The sequence below is a fragment of the Mytilus californianus genome, unplaced genomic scaffold (assembly GCF_021869535.1).
Source record: "Mytilus californianus isolate M0D057914Y unplaced genomic scaffold, xbMytCali1.0.p SCAF_4, whole genome shotgun sequence".
Classification (NCBI taxonomy): Eukaryota; Metazoa; Mollusca; class Bivalvia; order Mytilida; family Mytilidae; genus Mytilus; species Mytilus californianus.
Window position 1 is genome coordinate 4,479,436 of NW_026262690.1, and position 26,411 is coordinate 4,505,846.

Genomic DNA, 26,411 nt, shown 5'->3' on the forward strand with positions numbered 1-26,411 from the left:
CTTTTGGCCCCTTATTCTTTAACGTTTTGGGCAATTACCCCCAAACTCAATTCCAGCATTCCCTTTGTGATATGGAACCTTGCAGTACAATTTCATACAGATCCATACACTTACACACAAGTTATTGTCATGAAACTAGAAAAATGCTTGTGTTTTGCCCCTTTTTGGCCCCTAATTCCTAAAATTTGGAAGCAATTACCCCCAAAATCAATCCCAGCATTCCCTTTGTGATATGGAACTTTGTGGTACAATGTCAGAGAGATCCATACACTTACACACAAGTTATTGTCATGAAACTAGAAAAATGCTTGTTTTTTGCCCCTTTTTGGCCCCTAATTCCGAAAATTTTGAGGCAATTACCCCCAAAATCAATCCCAGCATTCCCTTTGTGATATGAAACCTTGTGGTTCAATGTCAGAGGGATTCATACACTAACACAAGTTATGTCTGGAAGCTACAAAAATGCTTATTTTTGGCCCCTAATTCCTTAACTGTTAGTACCATAACCCCCAAAATCAATCCCCACCTTCCTTTTGTGGTATTGAACCTTATGGTAAATTTCATAGAGATCCATTCACTTAAACTAAAGTTAGAGTGCGAAAACCAATGTGTCTTCGGACGACGACGTCATACCAATATACGACGGCAAAATTTGTTTGCGGTCGTATAAAAACATGTCTAAAGTTTCCTATCCAAGATTCCTGGTAAGATTTGTTCATAGACCGGGATAGATTTATGGCCTCCCAAATGATATTTAAAAATTCAATTTAATTTAATAAGATCAATCCAATATTTCATCATATTTATTATTACATAAAAAAAAGTGTAGGGAGCGAACCAAGTTCCCCTCTACCTGCCATATTTGATGTTTTTATGGTAACTCCAAGTGAAAATTTGCAACGTTCAGTATGGATGTTCTCTAGTAAAAGATAATCAGTTTCTTTTGAATTAAAGTTATCCATATGTTTTTGTTTTCTTATATGGTATATAACCTCAAATTTTAGATCCATACAACAAGATGGGTCAGATTGCATGGTTATAATAGATAAAATACCACACACAGAAGATTTAACTGAATGACAACAATGAGTAAAAATAGATTAAATTTTAACCAGACTAAGAGACATTTCTGATCTATTACTATCGATTTAAATGGAAAGAAAGTGAAATACTAAACTTTTATTCTCGATTGTTTTTTCGTTTGAAATAAAATTTAATTTTTATCCTTGGACCAACTGCCTATTTTATTTACATTCTTGTAGACATGCAACCTTCTTTTGATCTGACCTCTAGTCCCAATAAAAAGGGTAATTTAAATGTATTCCATTTATCTTCATGACCAATAATTTAGGACAGAAGATCAAAATATAAAAGTCACATTCAGATTCAAACTGCTTAGCCTTATTCTCCCATTAAATCACTTGATTGCCACTGATAAAAAGTTTGAATGTCTTTTATTGGCCTAATCAATTAATCTATTATAACAACCATTTAATATGGGATTTGCCTTTTTGATCTTCTGCACCAGTCAAGTTTAAAAGTTTATGGGGAAAGTGATATTTTTACTTTCCCTTAGGTAGCTGAGCAACATAAAATATAATTCATGTGGGTACTTAATTCAAATGATCAAATATGATAGCTTTGGCCAATCACTTGTCTATTGCCTTTCATGCAAAAATAAAAGATATGCTTTATTAATTATGTCTAATTATTCACTCATTTGCTGATGCATGTTTTAGTTCTTACATTGCATAGCTTGGAAAGAGTTGCTTTTAATCAACGAAGAATTACTAAAAATAAAATCGAGTTTCACTCAGACCAACTTATAAGGCAACTTGGGGAATCTATAAAGTAAACTAGGACCGTCCATAATGTCAACTAAGACAAAGTATAAAGAGAGAGTTTGGACCATCTAATGGTATTACTGTAGTTCACATTAAAGTATTATATATATATATATATATATATATATATATAACTCGTCTCAAATTTAGCCCAACAATGTTAGATCTTGAAATTTGCGTTAGCAAATTTTTGTTCTTCCCTCAGCGGGATTCAAACCCTTGCTTCTGTGTCATTGTGGCAACACCTCCTGCACCGTGTCCAGCGCCCTAGACCACTCGACCACCTAGGCTACATAAAAATATAGCTTTCGGTGGTCGATGTAATGCCTTTCCTCGTTGTCTTTATCTATTTTTGTTCTTCCCTTGCCGGGATTCAAACTCATGCTATTGAGATATCTTTATAACACCGCCTGCACTGTGTCCAGCTCTCTAGATCACTCGGCCACCTAGACTGAACAAAATTCATCTTTCAGTGGCCTAGTGTTACCTTTCTTCGTCAGTAGAACCTAGAGTTGTAACACAGTACATGATATATTAGGCATGAAGATGGAATATATATAGATATACATGTACTTCGTTGCATGTGCCAAAAAAGTGCCTTATCAAAATAATTGGTTTAAATGGAAGTTTCTGCTTCATAATGGGGATTTTTGATTTCTAATAAAACCTTTATCAATTCATAATTACAAACTTTATACCAAAAAAAAGTAGTATTAATCTAATACTTGACCTGAGAATTTGAGACACAAACTATTGACGTCATACAATAATCACTTTTCCTTTGAGGCGTTAAAATTTATGGGAACATTTGTGATTTCCTTTTACGACAGACAAATGGCGGTAAGGTGTATATAGATGGTCTGAGTTGTCTTGTACATGTACACAGTACCCGCCTCATAATAATAATATTTGTGTAATGGATGTGAATTGGATGGTCTCCCTTCATAAGTTCCAATTAGTATTTTCTTAATTAATTAAAGGTTTATTTTACATGTATGTTTAATTGATCTAGACATCCTAAAGAAGTAGCTTTATTCATTTAACCATAAAAGTATTCAAATTTCATGTTACTTTATGTATTCGATGAATATTCATTTATTCAACAAATGTTCAATATTTCTTCAATACCAATATGATCTTTTAATATATTTCAGAAAGTGATAAGTTTTTCATTAAAACTTGATCAGGAGTTGCTCTGGTGGGGAGAAGTTCACTCTCCATGTGTATATACGAGTTAATATCAGCAACTACATTGGCATTATTTTGATACGATTTTCTAAATTCTAAAACACATTTATTTTTCTCATGTGACTTAAAATACTTATCTATTTTATTTCATCTGCAATCTTTTACTATTTAACTACATTTCAGTTTTGAACTTAAACTTTTGAAATACTATTGCATTTGATGATGTTTTACTTTTTTGTTGTGCATTTGTAAACAAATTATTGAGTTCTTTTTGATTTATGTCTCTGTTCAGCCAAAGTTTGATATCAGGTATCCTGATGATCGAATAAGGACGAAGAACTAGCCACTACACGTCCCCAGAGGTATCGACACTGCCCCCCTCCTTGTACATTTGCAATGTCAGTAAAATCAATCACCATCGAAGAGTATTTACTAAACTGTATTATTTGTCCCCTTTAAGAGGTATCATCTGCCTCATATTCTTTAAGCTCAGATTGAAAATATGTGACTTCAATACATGTATCCAGACAGTATAATACACCTTATCGCTATTCCCGCTTGACCCGAGAATCTGTCCCGCTCGAACTTTTGACGTCATACAACAATCACTTTTCCATTGTGGCGTCAGACATTTTCTATTATGACGTCAAAATTTTACGGGAACTTGTGTAATGTCCAGTAATGGCGGACAAATAGCGATAAGGTGTATAGTCATAACATTAACAGGGATTTATATCATGTTCTAACAGAACTGTTCAAGCATTTTTTTAGTAGAGGTATATAGGCTATTAAAAAGGATATGTTTCGGCTCTTTCTGTAAAGTTGTTTTTAGTCTCATTTTCACACAAATTACTTGATTTCAAAAAATTAAACACATTTGATCTGACAATGTTGATTTTTGGCTGCAAAAATATAGGAATTTAACGCATGCGTCCCTAACTGCGGAAACGCATATTAGAAAAACTGTGAATAAAGGAAAGATTTATGATTTATTATGTAGTTGTAATTTGAAATATAGTTCAAAGTTAATCTAATATGAGGCAGGCATTACCTGTGAAAGGGGACGAAGTCTGTATAAATTATTTTTTTTTAATTCAAACATATTTTAAGTTCTAAACTGATCTGTTAAAAAAGAAACGGAAATACCGTAACGTTTCCGATTTTGGTTCTGTTGTTAGGGATTTTAGTTATGACGTCATAGTCAATGTAAACAAAGAAACGCTAACATCAGGTAACGTTTTTTCATATCAAAGAATAGTTAGAAATGAAATTGTTATTGTGTTCCTTCCTATATTTTACTGGACTGATAAATATATATTTCACTCAAAGTCTCATGACAAACGAGACCGGAAGAAGGAAGTAGATTTCTGCGCAAATGCGGGAAAATAAAAAAAGTTACAAAAAAAAAAGTTAACGATTTTGAGTTCATTAGTACAATGAAAAATTTCGGGAAATATTCCCGATTTTTTTTTTTTTTTTTTTTTTTTTTTATTGATTTTTCTACTGTTATAGGGGACTTCGTCCCCTTATTAATACTCATTCTCTGTAACCACTTAAACTTTTTCGGCACACATAGTCACCGATCTTTCTGAAAATTGGCTGATATGTAGATCCTATTAGACTAGTCAGAAAAATAATGTCAACCGATATATATATTGGTTGGTTACCATGGTAACAGCAGAGAAAGTTGGGATTTTTGAGAAAAATACAATATTTGGTGTAGTGTTGTGAAATTATGCGGCTACATCTATTAAAAAGAAACACAAAAACAATTAATTTCATTCTTGTTTTAGTCAAAATTCAAAAAAAGTTATGGGGAATCTACCTAGAAACATGCGAAATTAATTTCTAAAAAATGATCATTGTGCAATTTTCCTCACAATACGAATTATTTCCCTTTGACGGGTTACACTAATGACTGGACCAAAACGAAAACGATAATAACTTTTTTATTTCTCAAAGGATTTATGTCAAATTTGAATTGTTATAAATTTAGACCATTCAATACATGAATATAAGAAAAAAAAATATAGAAAACTTTTTTAAATCTTCATTAAACGTGACCTGACCAAAGCTGACAATGCCAGGACCAAATGAAAATGCTAATAACTTTTTTATTTCTTAAAGGGTTTATGTTAAATTTGAAATATAATAAAGTTTAATCATTTAATATATAAATTAATAAAAAAATATAGAAAAAAATATAAAATATTCAGATAACGTGACCTTTCTAACGTTGACAATAACCTGACCAACAATAGCAATGACCTGACCGATGAAAATTACTGTGTTATTTTATATTATTAAAAAAAAAACAGGAAAAATATGTTTTTGGTAAAAAAAAACTTGACCTGACCAACGTTGACTGTGACCTGGTCGTTGTACTACCTAATACTTATTTATATCTTATTGGATTTTCTTTAAATTTATAAAAAAAAGATAGAATTAAGATTGAATGGTAAAAAACTGGGAAAAACAGTTTAGGGTACTATGATGAGCACCGAATTATTTAAACTTTTTATAGTATTGAGTAGTATATTGTATTTAACTGTGTTGTAAATTATGTTGTATATTACTGGTTATAATTTGACACGTTTGATCACAAATATAAAGTAACTCAAAAGGTGTGTTTGAAGTAGGCCATACATACATGTAAGTTGATAAATTCAATATAGTTTGTTTTTTAATATTTTCTAACAGTAAATAGTTATTTCCACGTACTACTTAAGGCATGCGCGAGCCTTGTGCAGGATATCTTGGCAGTTTTTAATATTTTCATAAAAACAAATACACATTTCGCAGACTACTTGAGGTATGCCCGAGCCCCTGCATGCACGATATCTTTGTAGTTTAAAATATTTTCATAAAATATAAGTAAACATATTCGCGGACTTAACTGGAGGGTTACCAGAGCCTTGTCTTAGTTTTAAATGTTCCCGAAAGTTTGTAAAGCATTTTATATTTTCTTATTTGATAAAATTAATGGTTCAATCTAATTGTTTCTATAAATTTGATGCAAAGCCTATTACATTTAAATAGGTATAAAGTCATTTTTCCTAGTCATGATAACGGTCAGAATGTAGGACAGAAAGTCACAGACAAAAAGTCACAGACAAAAAGTCACGGACAAAAAGTCACATGTATAATATGTTATAAACATAGACTTCTGCTTCAAAGTAAAATCTAAATTATTTTTGGTTTAAAGAAAGACAATTATATACTAATTTTGAGAAACATCTTTCTGTAATGGGCTTTCAGTGGAAATCAAAGTATATGTACATGCATATAATTCTTTTAAAGTTACCCTGTGTAAAGAGTTATTATATTGTCAATATGTTTTAATTTGCTGCTAAAAATCCATTAAGATTACTATTATTTTCCTCAAATTTCAATAATCCAATGCCTTTTACTAATGTAAATATAGTGCTACCAAAGGCGGATCCAGGAGGCCATGAGGGCCCGCCCCCTCCTTTCATTGGAAACATTTGGTTGATTACATATGGAATCACTGAAGCATGAATGTAGCGGGCATCTATTAAGGCAGTCAGTGGTACCCCTGATATGACAATTGTCTAGATGGTATATTTTCCCCCTGCTGCTCGTTGTAAGACCAGCAGTCACCCGCTGACCGATTTTCCGTGGGTCCTCTTAGGGAAACGGAACTTTTTGGAAAATCTTGAAAATTCCTCCTCTGCCAGAATGTTAAACAAGAAATGTTTCGGATGAATAGCAGGGACCATCGGGTCGACGGCCGACGTTACCCGCCCTTGCTTGTTACGCCCTTTTTTTAGGGGCTCCCTAGTTGATCTATTGAAATTTCTGTCCTTGTCCAATTGATCCCGATTTCTAGTGATATTTCGAATTGTCTGCCTTCATCCCAGGTTACACCTATTGAAGGACCTTTTTGATTTTTTTGATTTTTTATAACTTTTATAAAAATGATCTTCATGTAGATACTCATCATCCAATAATACAATATTATTCAAAACGTATAGCCACATGTATACATGCTTTGCCATTTCAGCATTGAGTTTAGAATCAATAAGAAAACTAAACAGCTCATAATAAAGGTATTTTTTCCTTTATAGAAAGGTTAGATGGTCAATTATCATTTATTTAGAGGATCAACGTCTGACTCTTTTGGTTCTATCTTTTATTGTGTTGAATTGTTTCAAATTATTGACTTTAATTAATTTTTGGTCAGTAGACTAGCACAGGACCTACAATGTTCCTATTAAATTTATTGGTTTTGTTCTCTTCTGAAATATGCATGAGATGTTTGACACTGGACATAAAGCAAACCACAACTAATCCATCATTTCTTTTTTTACAAAATTGTATACACTCTTTGCTATATGTATCGAAGTTCATTAAACGAATTTGTAATAAAATGCTTCGCTGGGCGCAGCTTGATACGACCGCAGAGGTCGAACCCTGAACAGTTGGGGCAAGTATGGACACAACATTCAAGCTTGATACAGCTCTGAATTTGGATTGTGATTAAATATTTGACACAGCATAGGTTTCTGACACAGAAAGAATGTGGTCTAAGAACTTCAATTTTTTTAATTTACCTATTATGGTCCAATGTCCAAAATCAAAATACATGGTTAGATTCAGCATATCAAAGAACCCCATATATTCAATTTTTGTTGAAATCAAACAAAGTTTAATTTTGGACCCCAACTTGGACCAACTTGAAAACTGGGCCCATTATCAAAAATCTAAACACATGTTTAGATTCAGCATATCAAAGAACCCCAAGAATTCAATTTTTGTTAAAATCAAACTAAGTTTAATTTTGGACCCTTTTGACCTCAATGTGGACAAAGTTGATAACGGGGCCCAAAAATCAAAAATCTAAATACATGGTTAGATTCAGCATATCAAAGAACCCCATATATTCAATTTTTGTTGAAATCAAACAAAGTTTAATTTTGGACCCCAATTTCGACCAACTTGAAAACTGGGCCAAAAATCAAAAATCTAAATACATGTTTAGATTCAGCATATCAAAGAACCCCATATATTCAATTTTTGTTAAAATCAAACAAAGTTTATATTTTGGACCCTTTGGACCTTAATGTAGACCAATTTGAAAACTGGACCCAAAATTAAAAATCTAAATACACGGTTAGATTCGGCATAACAAATAAATAAATGTGGTCAAAGATTTTACAAATCTAATGCGCCATACTGTGCAATTAAAGATTACTTCTTGAAATTTTTCAATATTTGAAATTTGAAAAAAAAATAATATTTGAAGAATAATTCTTTTTAATTTCTGAAATCTGAAATGAGAAAAAATTGACCCCCACAATTTCTTTAAACCCCCCCCCCCCCTTTTTTTTCCCCAAAAAATTCTTTCCCTCAAGATATGGTCATAATATCTCAATTCAAATTTCCAATGGAGTTTGCAACCATAATTACCCATTTAAATTTACCATAGTCTTAATCTATTTTATAATAGAATTTAAAATATAGTGTCAAATCTTTTATATGGATTTTATTGTAAAAAAAAAAGATGCAACATTTGCAGATATTTTTACTGGTCTTCCTTTATAAATATGCATTTCTTTAAACAAAATTTAAAAGCAGTGTAAGGGAAGTAACCAAAAAGTTGTATTTGGATTACCTCCCTTACACTGTTTGAAATTATCTTAATTGTTCATTAACCATTACTTTATACATAATTTAAAAGCAGTGTAAGGGAGATAATTTCAATGATGTATTTGATTTATCTCCCTTACACTGCTTTAAATTATGTTTTGTACTAAAGTATTTGTCCATTAACCAGGACAACCTTGTTTTTCCCCCTTTTTTGCCCCTAATTCTTAAACGGTTTGAGCCATAACCCCCCAAAGCAAATTCTTACCATCCCTTTGTGGTATGGAAACTTGTAGTGTAATTTCAGAGAGATCCATACACCGTTCCACAGTTATTGTCTGGAAACTAGAAAATGCTTATTTTTGGCCCCTTAATTCCTTAACTGTTGGTACCATAACCCCCAAAATCAATCCCCACCTTCCTTTTGTGGTATTGAACCTTATGGTAAAATTTCATAGAGATCCATTCACTTAAACTAAAGTTAGAGTGCGAAAACTAATGCGTCTTCGGACGACGACGACGACGCCAACGTCATACCAATATACGACCCCAAAAAATTGTTGCGGCCGTATAAAAATTAGCACTTATCAGTATTTTTGCAAATGGACTGCTTGTTTCCATGGCAACACATTCAATGGCAAATATTGCATAATTGAATATATAATTTTTTAAATGATTTTATTTGTTTTTTCTAGATTTAGTCATTGTTTTTTTTGAACATTTTTCATGGTCATAAAAATAGACTGACATTTCTTCATAATCAGCACTTTTATCCAGATTAGAGAATTTGTATTTGTTTCATTCAAGTGGTAACACCATTATCGATATACTATACCAGCAAAACTATTTATATATACACATGTGTGTATACAGTGAAACTTAATAAGTGTTTTCGTTTTCCTACTTTTGTGCACATTTAAGAAACTAACTGAAACTTTTTCAAAATTGTTTTAAACTTGTGTATCATCATGAAATTGTTTCCATAGCAACAGTTAAAACTATAATACCGTTATGTATCAATGTGTTTCAAATTTTGATGATTACAATCATTTCTACAAATTGTATATTTATCTTTTTTTTCTGACTGCAGAATTAGGTTTTAAAAATTTTTTTTTCAAAAATTTTCAAAATTTTTTTTTTCTGAAAAAATGAAAACTAAGCTTTTTGTATCCATGGTAACAAAAAAATGAGACATACTTCCCCATTACTTTTTCGCATCATTGATAAGATAAGACTATGGTATTTATGAATTGATGGTTGACTTTAACTCAGGTGTCCGCAAAAAAATATGGTGAGCATTCAAAAATGACCTCAAAAGGGTATTTTTTACCTAATGCAAACCACATAAAAAGGGGGGTATATGTGATTATGATTGAAAATGAATATGAAAATATCAGTTATTAAATTACATTAATAAAATGCACATATTTAATAAAATCATAAAAAAATATTCTTTCTTTTAATCATTTATTATGAAAAATTATGTTGAAAATAGCCATTTTCAGCTTAAAATCATAGATATCCAGAACAGGTAACACTGGTCATCGGTTGCCATAGCAACCGATATGCTTAGCAACCAAAATTTTGCCATTTTTTGTTTGTTTCATCAAGACTAGTAAGTGTGTGAAGTTTGAAGAAAATCCATGACCATGCGTGCCACACTCCCTATATAAAAGTTTAAATAGTTACAGAGAACCAGTATTAAGTATTTACAAATGAACAAAATATTTAAACTATACATTTCCCTTCTATCATTCATACATATCCAGTTCAAAAAAAATTAGAGAGTGTTAGAAATCACAATCTATGTTTTATTCCCTAGCATGCCGGGATAGGTAACCAATGAGTCCCGCCATATTGTTTATTATGGAGACGGAGACAAAAATGTGGTAATAATTAATATTCCATATATTGTGACATATAAGGGTCATGCCAGCGATATCTAAATAATTGAATGAATACATTCGTTTATACAAGGTTTTCCATCCTGATGACAACTGTCCCAAAGAAAAAAAATCCAATCAGACACAATAAATTACATTCTTCACAACCATACTTTGCTTTCGAGACGTTTCGGCCTCACAATCAGATCGACCACACTTTTTCATATTTTTATTGACAATATACATGTAACACTCTCAAAACGTGTCCTTCAACCTGTCACGGAATAGAAGTTCCTTCATAATATAAGTTCCAAATGGAAACAATATTCTGGAATATTATTTCCACTGGAATAAATATTACAGTAAATGTTCCTAACGGAATAAATGGTATAGAATATTTGTTCCAACAGGAACAGATATTATGACATTGTTTATAACAAAGTTTCCAGTGGAACTTCTGTTAGGCGGATCAAATATACGTTGACAAACACCTTTCCCATTCCCCAAAAAAACTTGTCTGATACCCCCAAACGTGTCTTTTGCTAAAACGTGTCCTTAAAATCGCAAACTGCCAAGACGTCACATCTCCCAAACGTGTCCGATAATTGTTTTTCGTCAAAACATGTCCACATTAAAACACCAGCATGTCTCAAAACTTTAGCGCTAATACATCATCAGTGACATCAATAAAGGTTACAGCAATCAATGATGGGGGCACCATTGAAGACTCTGGGTTTTAATTGCAGGACTGTATAAAAAAAATCAAAGTGGCTATCCAAGGACATCTGGAGGAAAGGTGTACTGATGCGTGAAAGATCCAAGCAAGACTTGATTATTCAAATGGTATTTTAATAATGACTAACAAATATACCATTGGTAGCGACGTAACGTAATAAGTTAATGTCCTGAAGATTTGTGCGGAACTTTCCCGGAATAATCGAAGATATTACAATGGGTATAGACAAATGTCCGAGACATGGTACAATATCTACAGTGAAAGATGATATCACTGACTTCTTCTTTCAAATAAACAGACCCCAGATAAGAAAAAGAAAATTACAATAAAAATAAAAGTAACAACAGACACAGGGCCAACATGAATATGGGAAAACCGGTAACAGGACAAACAGGAACTGTTCTTGGCCCAGATTCATATAGACTTAACAGATGTTGACTTTTTCTTACCATATTTCTTGTCTATATAATATATCAAACTACAAATTGTACCAAGTTTATAAGGTAGTGAATAAATCTGCCATTAATTCCAAATTCTCTAAACAAAGAAAAAACATTCAGATATTACATTATACACACAACTGTCTGGAATGTGTATGCATGTATGTTAGCTAAACTTATTGGAATGAGAACATGGCTTTGTATACAAAGGGAAAGAAGAGTGTCATATTAGAACACAGTTAAGCTCATATGATACTTGATCTTGAATCATCAATTAAACCAGCGAGACATTTCAGCATATACACTCCTGTTATATTTTTAGCTCACCATTCCGAAGGAACTGTGAGCTTTTGCCATCACTTAGCGTCCATCGTCATCTGTCGTCGTCAGTCTGAAACTACTGAACCAATTCCGACCAAACTTAAGCTGAATGATCCTTAGGGTATCTAGAATAAAGTTTGTGTTTTATTTACTCTTTCGTCTAATAACATGGCCGCCATGGCTAAAAATAGAACATAGTGGTAAAATGCAGTTTTTGGCTTATATCTCAAAAACCAAAGCATTTAGAGCAAATCTGACTTGGTAAAAGTGTTCATTAGGTGAAGTTCTATCAGCCCTGAAATTTTCAGTTGAATCTGATAACCCATTGTTGGGTTGCTGTCACTAAATTGGTAATTTTAAGTAAATTTTGCAGTTTTTGGTTATCTTGAATATTATTAATGATAAAGATAAACTGTGAACAGCAAAAATGTTCAGCAAGGTAAGATCTACAAATAAGCTCATATGATCAAAATTGTCAATTGACCCCTTAAGGAGTTATTGCCCTTTAAGGACAATTTTACACAATGTTTTCTAACTTTAAAAAATCTTCTTCTCTGAAACTACTGAACCAATTCCAACCAAACTTAAGCTGAATGATCCTTAGGGTATCTAGAATAAAGTTTGTGATTTATTTACTGTTTCTTTAAAAAAACATGACCACCATGGCTAAAAATAGAACATAGGGGTAAAATGCAGTTTTTGGCTTATATCTCAAAAACCAAAGCATTTAGAGCAAATCTGACATGGGGTAAAAATGTTCAAAAGATCAAGATCTATCAGTCCTGAAATTTTCAGACAAAAAGAACAACCCATTGTTGGGTTGCTGCCACCAAATTGGTTATTTTAAGGAAATTTTGCAGTTTTTGGTTATCTTGAATATTATTGAAGATAAAGATAAACTGTTAACAGCATAAATGTTCAGCAAAGTAAGATCTACGAAAAAGTTTAATATGACCAAAATTGTCAATTGACCCCTTAAAGAGTTATTCACCTTTAAGGACGATTTTACACAAGTTGTTTATGTTTTTTTAACTTTAAAAATCTCAAACAAATCTAGTATAAATTTTGTATTTTATTTCCTTGTACGTCAAGAAACATACACTATCGCTAAAATGGGACATATGGGTAAAAAATGCATTTATTTGCTTTTGAAGAAAATATGACATATATAGTGAACATTTAAATGGCATTTTTAAGCCACTCATTAATATATATATTGAAAAGCAAAATTAATCATTGATGAAAGATTTAAGCAAAAAAATAACAGGTGAGCGATTCAGGCTCTTGAGAGCCTCTTGTTTGTCTCGCCTGCCATATAATTCTTGTTAGACAAGACTGAAATTTTCCTATTCCCACTTTTAAGCTAGAATAACATAATATTAAATGTAGGTTGTTGATGATGACATCTTTTCAGCCAGTCCTATGGTAAGTTTACAGGTTGAGGTCTTTTCCTTATACGTGATTGGTCAATACTATTTGATATGTGGATTTATTGTTTATATTTTGACATACATGTATGTCATGTTTTTGACCCCATTTTCCATCCAAGTAGTTGGGATAAGTTTTCAGGATTATGTCATCAGAGGAATTCATCATCTTTCCTCATGAAGTGGCCACAGTTCTGAAAAAATCAATTGATCACCACTCTCCATTCATAAACCAATATAGTTCTAGTGTTTACAGGTTTGAACAATATATATTTTGATAACTACAAGAATGTGTATCTTGCAGATTTCCAATGTAAGTAAGGACCTCTTTTCAACAACACAAACTTACCATGGGAGACTCCCCAAGTGGTAAAAGTGGGAAAAGTCTAGATGCTAAAAGTATTACCAGCAGAGCTTCCATAAATGTTAAATTACCATCAGCACAAAGTGATGAATTCAAGAGAAAATCAGTAAGTCCATCTAGAAGTCTTCATGGAGATTTTGTAGCAACATTAGAGGGACAAGAGTTTGGCAGAACAAGACCATTGACAACAACACCTGTCAGTTCTAAAGAATTTGAGCATCAAAGCAGAGCAAAGTCCAATTCTAGACTTGCTCAGGCTCAAAGATCTGAAAAAGAGTAAGTTCTGTACTTTTGAAATGTACAAGTTGTGCAAACTTTTACACTTTGGCATGTTAGTTTTGTTGGTTTTCTATTTTAAGCTAAAAAATTTACCCCTAATTTTTAGCCCTGTTTATTTTTTGAGAAAATATTGACATGTATTGTGTTTTTACCTCAAACATGCCAAATTCAAACTAATTTATCTTGAAAATTAAGTCATGATGGAATATTGTTTTTTTTCTTATATTGAGAGTAAACATGCATTTTGTGTCAAAATTTCAATAAAAAATCAATGTAAAAACTCTTTTGTATTCAAAGCAGTGTGTCTTATGCCCTTAAGCAATTGCCATCTCTAGAAATAAGTGGTTCACTTTGAAACAGGATGATAGAAGATTGTAAATTTTAACATTCTAATTTAAGACCCTATCATATTTACATGTTAATGTTAGCTAATGACTTTATTTTGATATTTTCTTTATAGACTAATTCGACAAGCAGCAGCTACAATCATTGAGAGACAGTGGATTGCCTTTAGAGACAGACAAATGTTTAAACTATTAAAACATGCTGTTTGTGCTGCAGTAAGTTTTCACTTGATATTTTATTCAATAGATTTTTTTTTAAATGTCAGAAATTGAACCTTTGCTTTACATTTGTAATTGTCAGATAAAAAAAAAATAACAGATAAAAACATATTGCTTCATTAGTAAAGTTTAATACTGTGAAATTTTTTGAATTTTTTAATTTTATAGCATGATATTTATTTGCAGGAAAATTCATTGTCAAAAGAAATTTTGAGAAAAGTATGTCCAAAAGAAGCAGAGCTGTTAGCCGATAAATTTCAACAAGTCAGAGTTAGATTCAGGTACATAAAATACTGAGGTCACTTTAATTGGTATATGTTGTGTATATAGTCAGGTATTTTTTTATTTGCCTAATAGAATAAAGAATGGAAATGGGGATTGTGTCAAAGAGACAGCAACCCCACCAAAGAGCAAAAAAAAGCCTAAGGACATCAATGGGTCTTCAATACCTGTATTTTATCTTTATTTTATTTTTGATATTTTGATTTAATCATGAACAAAACTCCAACCCAGTCAATAACTTTATTGGTTCCTTCTATAGCTTATTTAAAGAAGAGTTATTTGTGTGAAAACTAAAACATTGATATCATAACAAAGTTCTGTAGAGTATATTGTTTTTGGTCAGTCAATCAGTCCTGTTCTTGTCATCGCAACTCCTCTGAAACCACACTACAGGAGTTTCATGAGACTTTGTAGATAATTAGGACATACTATGTAGATGTGCATATGGACAGGAAACTATGATTCAATTTTTGTCTCGCCTAGACAGAGTCAACAAGGGAGACTTTTAGTATGCTGTTTCTGATGTAGGCATCAGGGAGGCATCAACAATGTATTAGTTTGTGATTAGGTCAGTTGATGGGGAACCACAAGTGGTAGGTCAATGCTTTTTGGTATGTAAAAGCATTAGCATTGGCACATCTCATCTCCATGGAAACTTTTTGGCTCTGCCCCCTCAGTCATGGTCTATTGACTTTGAATATATTGCATAGTTTACATGTTAAGTTTGTGATTAGATCAGTTTAAGGGGAACCGCGAATGTTATGTCAATGATATTTTGTATGCTGCAGTGATTGGGAAGGAGTTTTTGACAATGGGACTATGGCCCAATTTTGATCAGTTCATGGGGCCATTTGAAATAACATGGGGCCATTGAAAAACTATAATGGGCCATTTCGGAAATAAATTTATAAGTATTGAGGCCATCCAATATACAACTTTCATGGCCTTCAGAACTGCCTTATCCTCCTCTGAATTTGCTAAATTTATTGCATTGTTCATATCATACTGTAGCACTGGGGCTTCCATCAATTTTTATGGTCAGATGTTTCTTGATGGTGCTGCATTGATGATGTTTTAAAAGTTACACACCCAGTTGTGAAGGTATTTTTTTACCATTCTTTGTGCACAATTTACAATATGTTTTATTATTTGTACAGAGAAGCCAGGGCCATACTTTAAGTCATCTTTCTTGTATTTTGTGTGTATTTTTTGTAGTCCAGAGGCAGGGGTAACATCAATTATTTGAATTTATCTCATTGATTTTATATTTAGATCTAATTTTGTTATATTGAGGACATTCAATCAAGAAATGTATCTCATTTTCAATTTGTCCTGTGTAAAATTTATAAAATCTCTCATTAGAGGGTATTATTGATCTTGCATACCTACCAGTTGTATTGATATTATAGATTTATATGGGGCACACAAGCCCTTCATTTTCATAGCCTGTTGCACCATTGTTTTCAACGATGCGCCAATTGCGCATGGGGCGAGGCCTTCCCAATCACTGTGCTGTTGTATTAGCATTTGCAAGTCCTTTTCCCATGGTGATTATATGGCCCCAACCCCCTCAGCATGGTTCCTTGACTTTGAAACTTTTGACATTGTTTACAAATTAAAGTTTATGTTTAGGTTATTGTAAAGGGATCCTCTTATGATATTTGATGATAGTCAATGATATTTGGTTTGCAGTTTTATAAGCATTGGCATTTCTCATTTCCATTCTGTTATTTGGTCCTGCACCATAAATCATGGTTCATTGACTCTAAATGTTTTGCATAGTTTACATGTTTAAATATTGCCATTTGGATTCAATATTTGCATTATACTATCAAAATTATAAAAGACATATCTCTGTGTCAACAGTTTATTTTTCTAGGAGTTATTCCCCTTTGAACTTAGAATTTTGGCATAAATATACTACTGCAACAGTTTGTCATCACATCTCCTCTGAAACCACACAATAGAATTTCATGAAACATGGTAGATAATAAGGACATACTATGAAGATGTTCATATCAACAGGAATTTATGATTCAATTTTTATTCTAGGATTTAAGCCACTTTGAACTCAGAATTTGGCTCAAATATACTACTGCAAAACCTCTGAAACCAAACTACAGAATTTTATGTACTTTGTAGATAATAAGGACATGATATGTAGATTTGTATATCCACAACAAATTTTTATCAGTTGACTTTTGTAGGAGTTATGAGTCTTTGAACCTTTGAGATATTGTTTGCCCAGTGACAATGAGGGAGCGTGTGGTATGTGAGTGTGCTCACAAAGGTTCTTTAATTTTAAAAATATTTTTGTCTTCTCCATGAAGGTTTGGAGGACCAGAATTTCCACCAATGATATTTTTCAAGATTTACATACATACAGAAGGAAAAGGATTAAAGTACATGAGTGGAAGAAGAATTATTAAACCTGCCTCTGAGGTAAAGTATAAAATAACTTTAAAATCAATGTCCTTGTAACATTTTTCATGGTTAAACTTTCTGTGCAAATTTAATTGTTATAGATAAAGTGATCTCATAATAACTTGCATGAAAATGAATAGTATAACCTTCAGTATGAAGTAAAAAATGCTCAAACTACATGCATTAAAAAAAAGTGTTTTTCCTACAGGAGGTTTTGGCGTAGTATGGCGCCCTGACATTTTTTCTTGACACCCTGCCCTTTTTCAGAAAAAAATTTGGCGCCATCTTTTGATAAAGCCTGTCTGTAATTTAAGATCTGTTCTGCGATTCATCTTTTAATATGACCAGTTATTTCCCTTTGGACGAAATCAATATTTTAATGGCCGACATTTTATTATTTGTTTTTATAGTGATTAAGATAATAACACAATGTTGACTGCTGTACCCCTATTTTTGACATTTTTACCTATTATGTCTGTTTGTTTTGTTCACACATTGTTATCGATATGATGGAATTTTATGCCACTGTCATACAAGTGAGAGGTTTAGCTAGCTATAAAACCAGGTTTAATCCACCATTTTCTACGTAAGGAAATGCCTGTACCAAGTCAGGAATATGACAGTTGTTTTCCATTTGTTTGACGTGTTTGAGCTTTTGATTTTGCCATTTAATAAGGGACTTTTCCGATTTGAATTTTCCTTGGAGTTCGGTATTTTTGTTATTTTACTTTATAATGAATTTTGTATTTATGTTTGAACATAACATAACATAACAATTCATGATTGAATCTAATAATGACAATTTCAACTTTGTACCTCTGACAATTTAAAATGTAGACAATTCAAAAGCAAGCCAGGCTATCATTGAGTTATAATATTACAATGCATGAGATGAACATTACGTAGAAAATGAGCTGTTTGTTTATATTTTCATTTTAAGTATGAGCATGTTAGCTATTTGGTCATCGAGACGTCAGATTGGGTGTAAATTTACTGCTGCTTTCTTACTGTTGTTGTCTAAATAAATTAAAATCAAAAGAATAATTGATTTAGTCCAAACAAATCAACACCGTTTCAATTATTAAAAAAAAAAGCCAACAGAATTATATAGCAATAAAGACAAATGACCTAAACAGTTTTGTACAAGCATGAGCCGATGTAATGGTACCTTTTTTTTGCTAAAAAGCAATTCATATGCTCTTAGTCATGCAAGTCTTGCCACTTTCTATCTTTATATCTATGTAAAGTGTGTCCTAAAAATGTAGTCCTCCACGCAAAGGGTGCCCTTAAAGTGTAGCCAATTTCACTAAGAGTGATCTCTTAGAAAAAAGCAGTACCCTTTCCTTTTCAAAAGCTGCAGAAAACACTAAAAAATATTTGTGCAAAAGATATAAGATACTTTATACTTTATTTCAAACTATGGATATTTAGAACGAAACTATATATTAAGATACGGTTAGCTATAGATAGTAACAATGAAATTATATATAATATATAAGACCTTCCTCTCCGTTGACATTTGAGTTCACCTGACCACAGTAAGGCAGATCTCATTCAACTGACTATTACCATCATTGAGCACAACACAGCTTGGTCCAGAGAGGAGACAATCACTTGGGAAAAATCTGGGATAAGAAAATTAAAAACTTTTGTACTAAATGGAATCAATAAAATGGGGTAGTTCAAATAGTACAGTGACCACAGCTTCTGGATATGTTGTTTCGTTTGGGATGTATGTATACACAGCCCCATCTGTTCTTAATTTGCATGAACTTCCAGAATTGTTTAATCCTTTCTTACAATCAGTGTAGTGACACAATGGCAAGTAGGTCATACCATTAAAACACGAAGAATTATTTTTGTCTAAGTTTAAATCATGTAATAGTTTTAATTCAAATATAACCATACTCCTTAGTCCTTAAATGGGATATTTTTTATATGTATATAATAGTGCAAGGTTCTTGCTCAAATTCTGTTGAATATGTCTTATATGTAGCTACTTAATATTTTGTTGCAAAACTTGGAAGCTTAACTTATGTTCTCCATGAGACAATACCCATATTCTTACACATACTGTATGTTACTATACTGAAATTTTTTAAAAAATGATGAAAACTTTTGTCTGTCAATGACATTAATTGTAATTGGAAGGACAGAGAGCTTATATCACTCAGCTTATACTCAAATAATACAATTTATTATATTTGTTATGAAAACATTGGGTTCTGTTATAACTGCAGTTTTGCCCTGTCATATTCCTGCCCGGGGCAAATAACCAGTTATTGTGCCCTGTTATGATGTCATAAGTGTTTATAACAACAGTGACAAATGAGGAACATCGATTAAAATGACAGTGAAATTTTTTAAAGAAATAAAGAACAATAATACTAAACGAAAATATGACATTGACATTATAATATTCAAGTACTGTTGTTGAGATTCGTAATAAAGAAGTTATTTCAGTGGGTGACAAAATTGTTTGATCTTGCCGGACAGAATAATAAAATTCTTTCGACTTTTTTAAGCATTTGTATAATATGTGATAAATAGATTATAACATGTCCTTTTCCATAAGGGCCCTAGTATCATCTCGAGACCCATATGAGCCCTTGGCTAGCGCTTGGGGTAATATTGGAGTCTCTGGATTATAATAGGGCAGATATGGAAAAGGGCATGTTATAATCTATTAATATACAGATGTACATCAATTAAAGCTTAAACTCAAAACACTATATATTCATCTATAAAACAGGCATCAGAAGATTCTTTACGGAATATGGGAAACAGAAAATTCTATGACCAAATGTTACAAGATGCCATGTTTCAACAACAATATAAGATAACTGATGAAGTTGATGTTACTACACTTAAAGATTATATGCAGGTATAACAGCATTTATTTTTATAGTGTTTCAGAAAATACCATAGTTGATTGATATTTCCTAAACTCCAGTGACAAATATTTCATGCATATTCAGAATGATATATAAAGATACAAAGTTAACTGAGGTAGAAAGATTAAAGAACAAATATTTAATCTTTGATTACCAAATAAAGTTTTCCGATAATTACTTGACCACCTCATTTTAATGCCATAACTGTATCACAGGGTGCCAAAAATTATTTGAAATAGAGCCAAACTTGGTGTTTCTTCATCACAAATAAAGATATATGACAGGTGGAAATGAAAGATATCTGTTTTTGTATCAAAAACTAATATCAACTATCATATGTGTTTTCTTTGACCATAATTTCATTTCTTTAAAAAAAAAGGATTAAAACCTGACACTTATGTAATTGTTTATACTTTATAAAAAATGTATGAAGATGAAAAGTTACATATAAAATTGTTATTATTTCCTGCCACAACTGATCAGTCTCCTTATCTTTTTCAGTATTTAGCCAATGTTGATGAATCTCCTGCTACTATGGGTGGAAAGGAAAACTACTGGAGAAAGCTAACATTAGATGGTATGCATGATAAGAATTAAGTTATTTGTAATACTGGTAAAAGGTGAATGTTAGGTTTAAGGAATCACATTAAGTTATTTGTAATACTGGTAAAAGGTGAAGGTTAGGTTTAAGGAATCACATTAAGTTATTTGTAATACTGGTAAAAGGTCAAGGTTAGGTTTAAGGAATTGAAGTGAACATTGTCGAACAATATTGATTTTGTTTGTACAACATGTGACATTTGGTCTGAAAATCCAGTTTACATGTGTGAATGTCTTGCACAACAGCACATGTTTTCTGCATGAAAAATGCCTTAAAATGTTATCTTTATTGACTGTCAAAACTCATACAGATGTCTGCAAATATTTATGTACATCCCAAAAAAATAGGGATCATTTTGTTTTGTCTTTCCATCAGTTTTTCTGTATGTTTGTCAGTGCAAACATTCCTACAGTTTACTTTGAATGGATCACACTCAAATTTAAACATATGGTATTAATAAAACACTTTTGGGGATCACTGTGAACATATATCAAATGGTTAACATAAAACTCTAGTCTTTACATTATAATTTTAGTACAAAATGATTTAGAGTTCCAAATGTGTATTTACAGATTTATCTAGAAGAACAATATTTTATGATATTGTTGATTACTTATATAATCAAAGAATGTCACCACGGTTGCAGATAGAAATACCTGTATTAGTTCAAAGACCTGTTTCACAAGAAATCAAACGTCAGCATATTAGAGTAATATCACAATTACGGTAAGAGCTCTGATTGGATGATAGGAAGGAACATATTCTTGTTTATTCTTGTTTATTGGTGGTTTTAATATAGTGACTGATGCATAAACTATTTTATTTTGGTTTAAGGATTATTTCCAAAATTATTGTACCATGTCATACAGAATATTTCCTTACACTATCAATATTTTAAAGCCACAACTCTATCTTGGCATATTTAGGGAATCAATACTTTAAAACTTCCTCACTTTCTTGATTTAATTGAGTTGAAGTGATATTTGTTTGAGGTTTAGCATCATCCATTACATTGTATGATTTCAGCTGATGTATGATTGGAGGACTCACTTAGTAGAACTTATAAATTGAGATTATTGTTAATTTGTTGTTGTCTCTAATCTGCATGAAATATTTGCCAATAGATATTAATCACTCACCAATCAATCAATGAATCATACTTTAGTTGAGTATTTATTTAAGGTTTTACTGGACTTTAATTACAGGACTGCAGAATCTATACCTCAAGTTCCAATGCACACTCCTAAATCCAAACTGTCACAGTCATACAGTCAACCATCTAGTCGAAGATCTAAACAAGCCAGGCTTAGGGCCCTCAAACTTAGGAAAATGTATGGTCTAGACAGGGTATGTATTTCATGTGTAAACAGACACGTCAGCCAGTGTGAAAATAAGGAAACAATTTATTGTCTAGACATATGATTTGTTTTAGAAACTATAAAATGAACTGATGCAGAAAAACCCTTGTTAGACAGAAATTGTAAATTATGGTTAACTGGAACACTTTATTGACAATGATAATGCAGTAATATAAGATATTCTCCCTGATTAACTAATAACTAAGGTATCAGTGATATATATCATGTTAAAAAAAAATCTTATGAACTTAAACAAGTCAGACAATTGGGTCATAAAAGCCAGAGAAAACTGTTATGGTCTAGACAGGATTGGTGATACAAACAAAAGCAAGCCAAAAAATAGAAATAGACCATAAAACTTGTGTAAAACTTTGTTCTAGACAGGGTCAGTGTTTCAAAAATGTACAAGCCAGACAGTGGGCCTTGAAATTCAGAAAAAAATTGTATAGACCAGGTCATTGTAATGAATCTTAGAAAAATTTAATGAAAAGTTGATTTTCCAATTTATTATTTCTAATGCTCACTGTATTATACTTCTGGAAAAATAGATCAGTCATGGCAAAACAATTCTGTATTTTATAGGAAGGAAGTAATTTAAAGTTAGATTCCAGAGAGCCAACAGCTGTTTCAGAAGAACCAGATGACTATTTTGATAAGTATGGTATCACTGGTGATGATGGAGATGGTGAGGAATGGGAAAAAGAAGCTAGTAAACTATATGAATGGACACAAGAATTATCATTCAACGATGACTTAATAGCCACACCCAGACTTCCAACAGGAATGATTATGTCGTAGCATTTATTTCAGCAATGACTATACACAGATATCAGACTTCACTCAGTCATGTGATGTTTATATGATATGATAGCGGACCTGAGAAGTGTTATCATTAGTTACTTAGGGCTATGATTGAAGTTATTTGTGTTAATAATTTGGATAGCGCCTTATTGGGAAAGAACTAGCTTTTATATGGCTTCATAAAAAAGTATAAGTAAAATGAAAAATGCACATTTTCCTGACAAGGAAAAGCTTAGAACTAGAAATTCAAGCTTTATTAGTCAATCAGTTGATCTGATGTCTTTGTACAAAATCATTTGCTATTTTTTTTTTTTTATCTGTGATGAATAATTTTTTTAAATTCTGCATTCTTAGATCATTTTAACATTCCTTATAAAATTTTTATGACAGTTTAGGGTTATAATGAGACATTAATCATGTGACTGTTACAGTACAAATTTGTTTATTATTGTTATAAAATATATATTGATTAGAACTTGGCATAATTATTTGTTATAAGTAATATACTTATGTGTAATTATTTACACCTAATTAATATATGCACATTTACACATAAGCTTTTAAATGTGTGTTTTGCAATATGAAAACTTGACATACAGAACAAATATTTCTGAAAATAAACCCAAGAAAGTTAAACATCAAGGATAGTTCTTTCATTGTACAAAGAGCTTTTGACGTGCATACATTATTCAGACTGGATGCATGTTTGTTGATGTGTACTTAAGTGCCTTTATAAAGGTTCACATATGTATTACACACCTGAGAGGCTTATATAAATCATTGTTCTAAATAAGTATTCAGTACAGTTGCTGGGAAACATTTATTTGTCTGTTTTGATCCAGGAGAAAATATTTTCATCTTAAGTGCTTAGGAATATAGGATATATCATCAATTGCATTTTTAGTGAGTGATACAGAGGCGGATTTAGGGGGGGCAGGGGCCTGGTCCCCCCCTTTTTTGGGAAAAATTTGGTTGATTATATAGGGAATCACTGAAGCATGACTGGAGCGGGCCCCCTCTTAGGCAGTCAGTGGGACCCCACTTATGAAAATTTTTGGATCCGCCACTGTGATACTCATATACATCTATTTATATTTTCATAAATTTATAAAAAAGAATGTTGACAAACTATATGTATGGTATTTTTAAGGTGCTTCATATGATACTGCTGGAAAATAAATTTTTGTTGATTTGAATAATTGTAATATTTAAAGATTAATATACACACATGAATATTTTATATATTAATAATGAACATATACTGTTTTCTGACATTTATTATCTATACTTGATGAGAATAATAATTTGATACAAGAAAAAAAATAATGTAAAAAAACTCTGCTTTTTAAAATATGTTTGGATAGGGGCTGTTATTATTATTATTTCATTTTCAGAATCGGTATTACAAAATAGTTACTAACTTTTTAACTTTGCCTTCACTTTGCCTGCACTATCTCATAGAAAAGATATATTTTAAATTTTAAAAACTCGAAAAAATAAAGAAAATAACTTGTTTTATATATTCAGTATGATCCATGATAAAGAGTCATGAAATTGGGGCAATTGATTGGAAAATTCAACAATTCTAAATCATCAATACTGCAACGAATGTTTTATAGCAATTCTAAAATGACTGTTCTCACTAAGGCATCAATTTATAATGTTTTTTTAGTTGAAGACTTGAACAAAGTGTCCTTAGAATATCTTAGAATGTTAATTAATACACCTTATCGCTAATCCCGCTTGACCCGAGAATCAGTCCCGCTCGAACTTTTGACGTCATACAACAATCACTTTTCCATTGTGGCGTAAGATATTTTCTATTATGACGTCATAATTTTACGGGAACTTCTGTGATGTCCAGTAATGGCGGGCAAATAGCGATAAGGTGTATAGTATATATGTAATTATATACATTTTTAGCCTAATGTCATTTCATATAAACCTCTACTGGTTGCTGTGTTAATGTTGTAATAACATTTACATTGAATTGAAAATATATTTGATGTATTTCGATGTGGTATCTTTACAAAATTTTCAATTCTGCATGGATTATGAATGATAGTATTTTCATGGCCGTTCTAGAGTTATGCCCAGTTACAAAACGAAAAATTGCTGAATTTTTCGTTTCCGTTCTCTAACTTTAGTTTGCCTCAACCAAATGTTATGAAACTTATACACAATGCTTATTACCACAAAATACAGATCAAGTTTGAATTTTGGGGGTGTCACTTTTACTGTTCTAGAGTCATGCCCCTTTACAAATGGAAAAATTGCTGAATTTTTCGTTTCCATTCTCTAAAGTTTGCCTCAACCAAATTTTATGAAACTTATACACAATACGTATTACCACAAAACTCAGATCAAGTACAAATTTGGGTAGCGTATCTCTTACCGTTCTTCAGTTATGTCCCTTTATAACTTTATATGATATGCAAGCGGGGGCATCATCTGTGTCCTATGGACACATCCCCCATTTATTTTTTTTAACCATGGATGAAATACCTATGCCCATGAATGTATAAATTTTCAGTTTTACTCTTTATCACAAGAATTCAGTGTAAATGGGTAAACAAAACGTAACTAAGCAGACTTATAGTTTACATTCAAGTTTGGGTTGAATAATTTCAAATGTTTCCTTATTAAGTACATCACACGTCGTTTTTGCCATCGATCTTTGTTGCATTTGTTATGGTTCTGATGTTATTTGTTTTTTATGACATTAAATTTTTTTTTTTTACATGAAATGTCTGTCTTTAATTAGAGGCCTACTGTAAACAGAATTATAAAAAGAATCAACCTGATTATCACTAAAGATTTTTTAACTGTGCCATTTAAAATGTTTGGATTTTGAACTCATCCTTTCAATCAAACTGATTTTCTGGTAAAAATATTTTTGCTAAATGCCAGTGAAGGGTTGTAAGTATGAAGCAAGTGCAGTGTATTTATAAAATATTTTTATCTGAGTTTGAATTCCAGTGATTGACTCTAGATGGATTGAACAGATAGTTGATATCAGGAATACTGTTAGAAAAATAGTACAACTTCGATATGGAAACTTACATTTCTAAAATGGTTATCAAACTATTGTTATGCAGTACTTAAGTAATTAAAGGGGCACTAGCTACGAGATATATAAAAAATCTAATATATGATTTTTTTTTGTTCAATCATTAATGAAAGTGAAATAGTGAAATAATTATTCGCTTTTAGCCGCCAGTATGGTTCAATTTTGTCAAAATAAGCTAAGAAACATTCATGATGAATTATTCACTTGCAAGTGAATAATTCGACCTCATTGAATCCGTATTCATGTGAACTTCAATTTAACCCCTTAGCTAGAGATGGATAACAGGTGAATTGTATGTGTAAAGTTATTTAAAGGAAAAGAATGTCAAC

General features: G+C 31.7%; 1 protein-coding gene and 1 long non-coding RNA gene across 5 annotated transcripts in view; both read left to right on the forward strand.

Annotated features, from left to right (window-relative positions):
• Positions 1 to 25,750, forward strand: part of LOC127739421 (uncharacterized) — a 143,580-nt gene extending 117,830 nt beyond the window's left edge. For 3 of the 4 annotated variants that reach the window (XR_008000437.1, XR_008000438.1, XR_008000436.1), the window contains exon 2: positions 24,901 to 25,750. This is a non-coding gene — a long non-coding RNA (uncharacterized LOC127739421). Of the gene's footprint in view, positions 1 to 3,568; positions 3,736 to 24,900 lie in introns of those variants that run through there. The other variant, XR_008000439.1, reaches the window with a different exon arrangement.
• Positions 10,465 to 25,750, forward strand: LOC127739397 (uncharacterized protein CXorf58-like). The gene is made up of 10 exons (XM_052251132.1): positions 10,465 to 10,528; positions 13,751 to 14,086; positions 14,550 to 14,649; positions 14,839 to 14,933; positions 17,265 to 17,376; positions 20,111 to 20,242; positions 20,754 to 20,829; positions 21,426 to 21,579; positions 22,059 to 22,200; positions 22,794 to 25,750. Exons 2-10 carry the CDS (start codon positions 13,797 to 13,799, stop codon positions 23,007 to 23,009), a joined length of 1,317 nt encoding a protein of 438 aa, XP_052107092.1. The 5' UTR covers positions 10,465 to 10,528; positions 13,751 to 13,796; the 3' UTR covers positions 23,010 to 25,750.
• Positions 25,751 to 26,411: the final 661 nt, after the last annotated feature.

Bases quoted from the DNA above. Each gene is read 5' to 3' on its own strand.
- LOC127739397 (XM_052251132.1), top strand. From the start codon at position 13,797: ATGGGAGACTCCCCAAGTGGTAAAAGTGGGAAAAGTCTAGATGCTAAA. The intron at 17,377-20,110 runs GTAAAGTATAAA...TCTATAAAACAG, and splicing joins TTATTAAACCTGCCTCTGAG to GCATCAGAAGATTCTTTACG. The intron at 20,830-21,425 runs GTATGCATGATA...GTGTATTTACAG, and splicing joins GAGAAAGCTAACATTAGATG to ATTTATCTAGAAGAACAATA.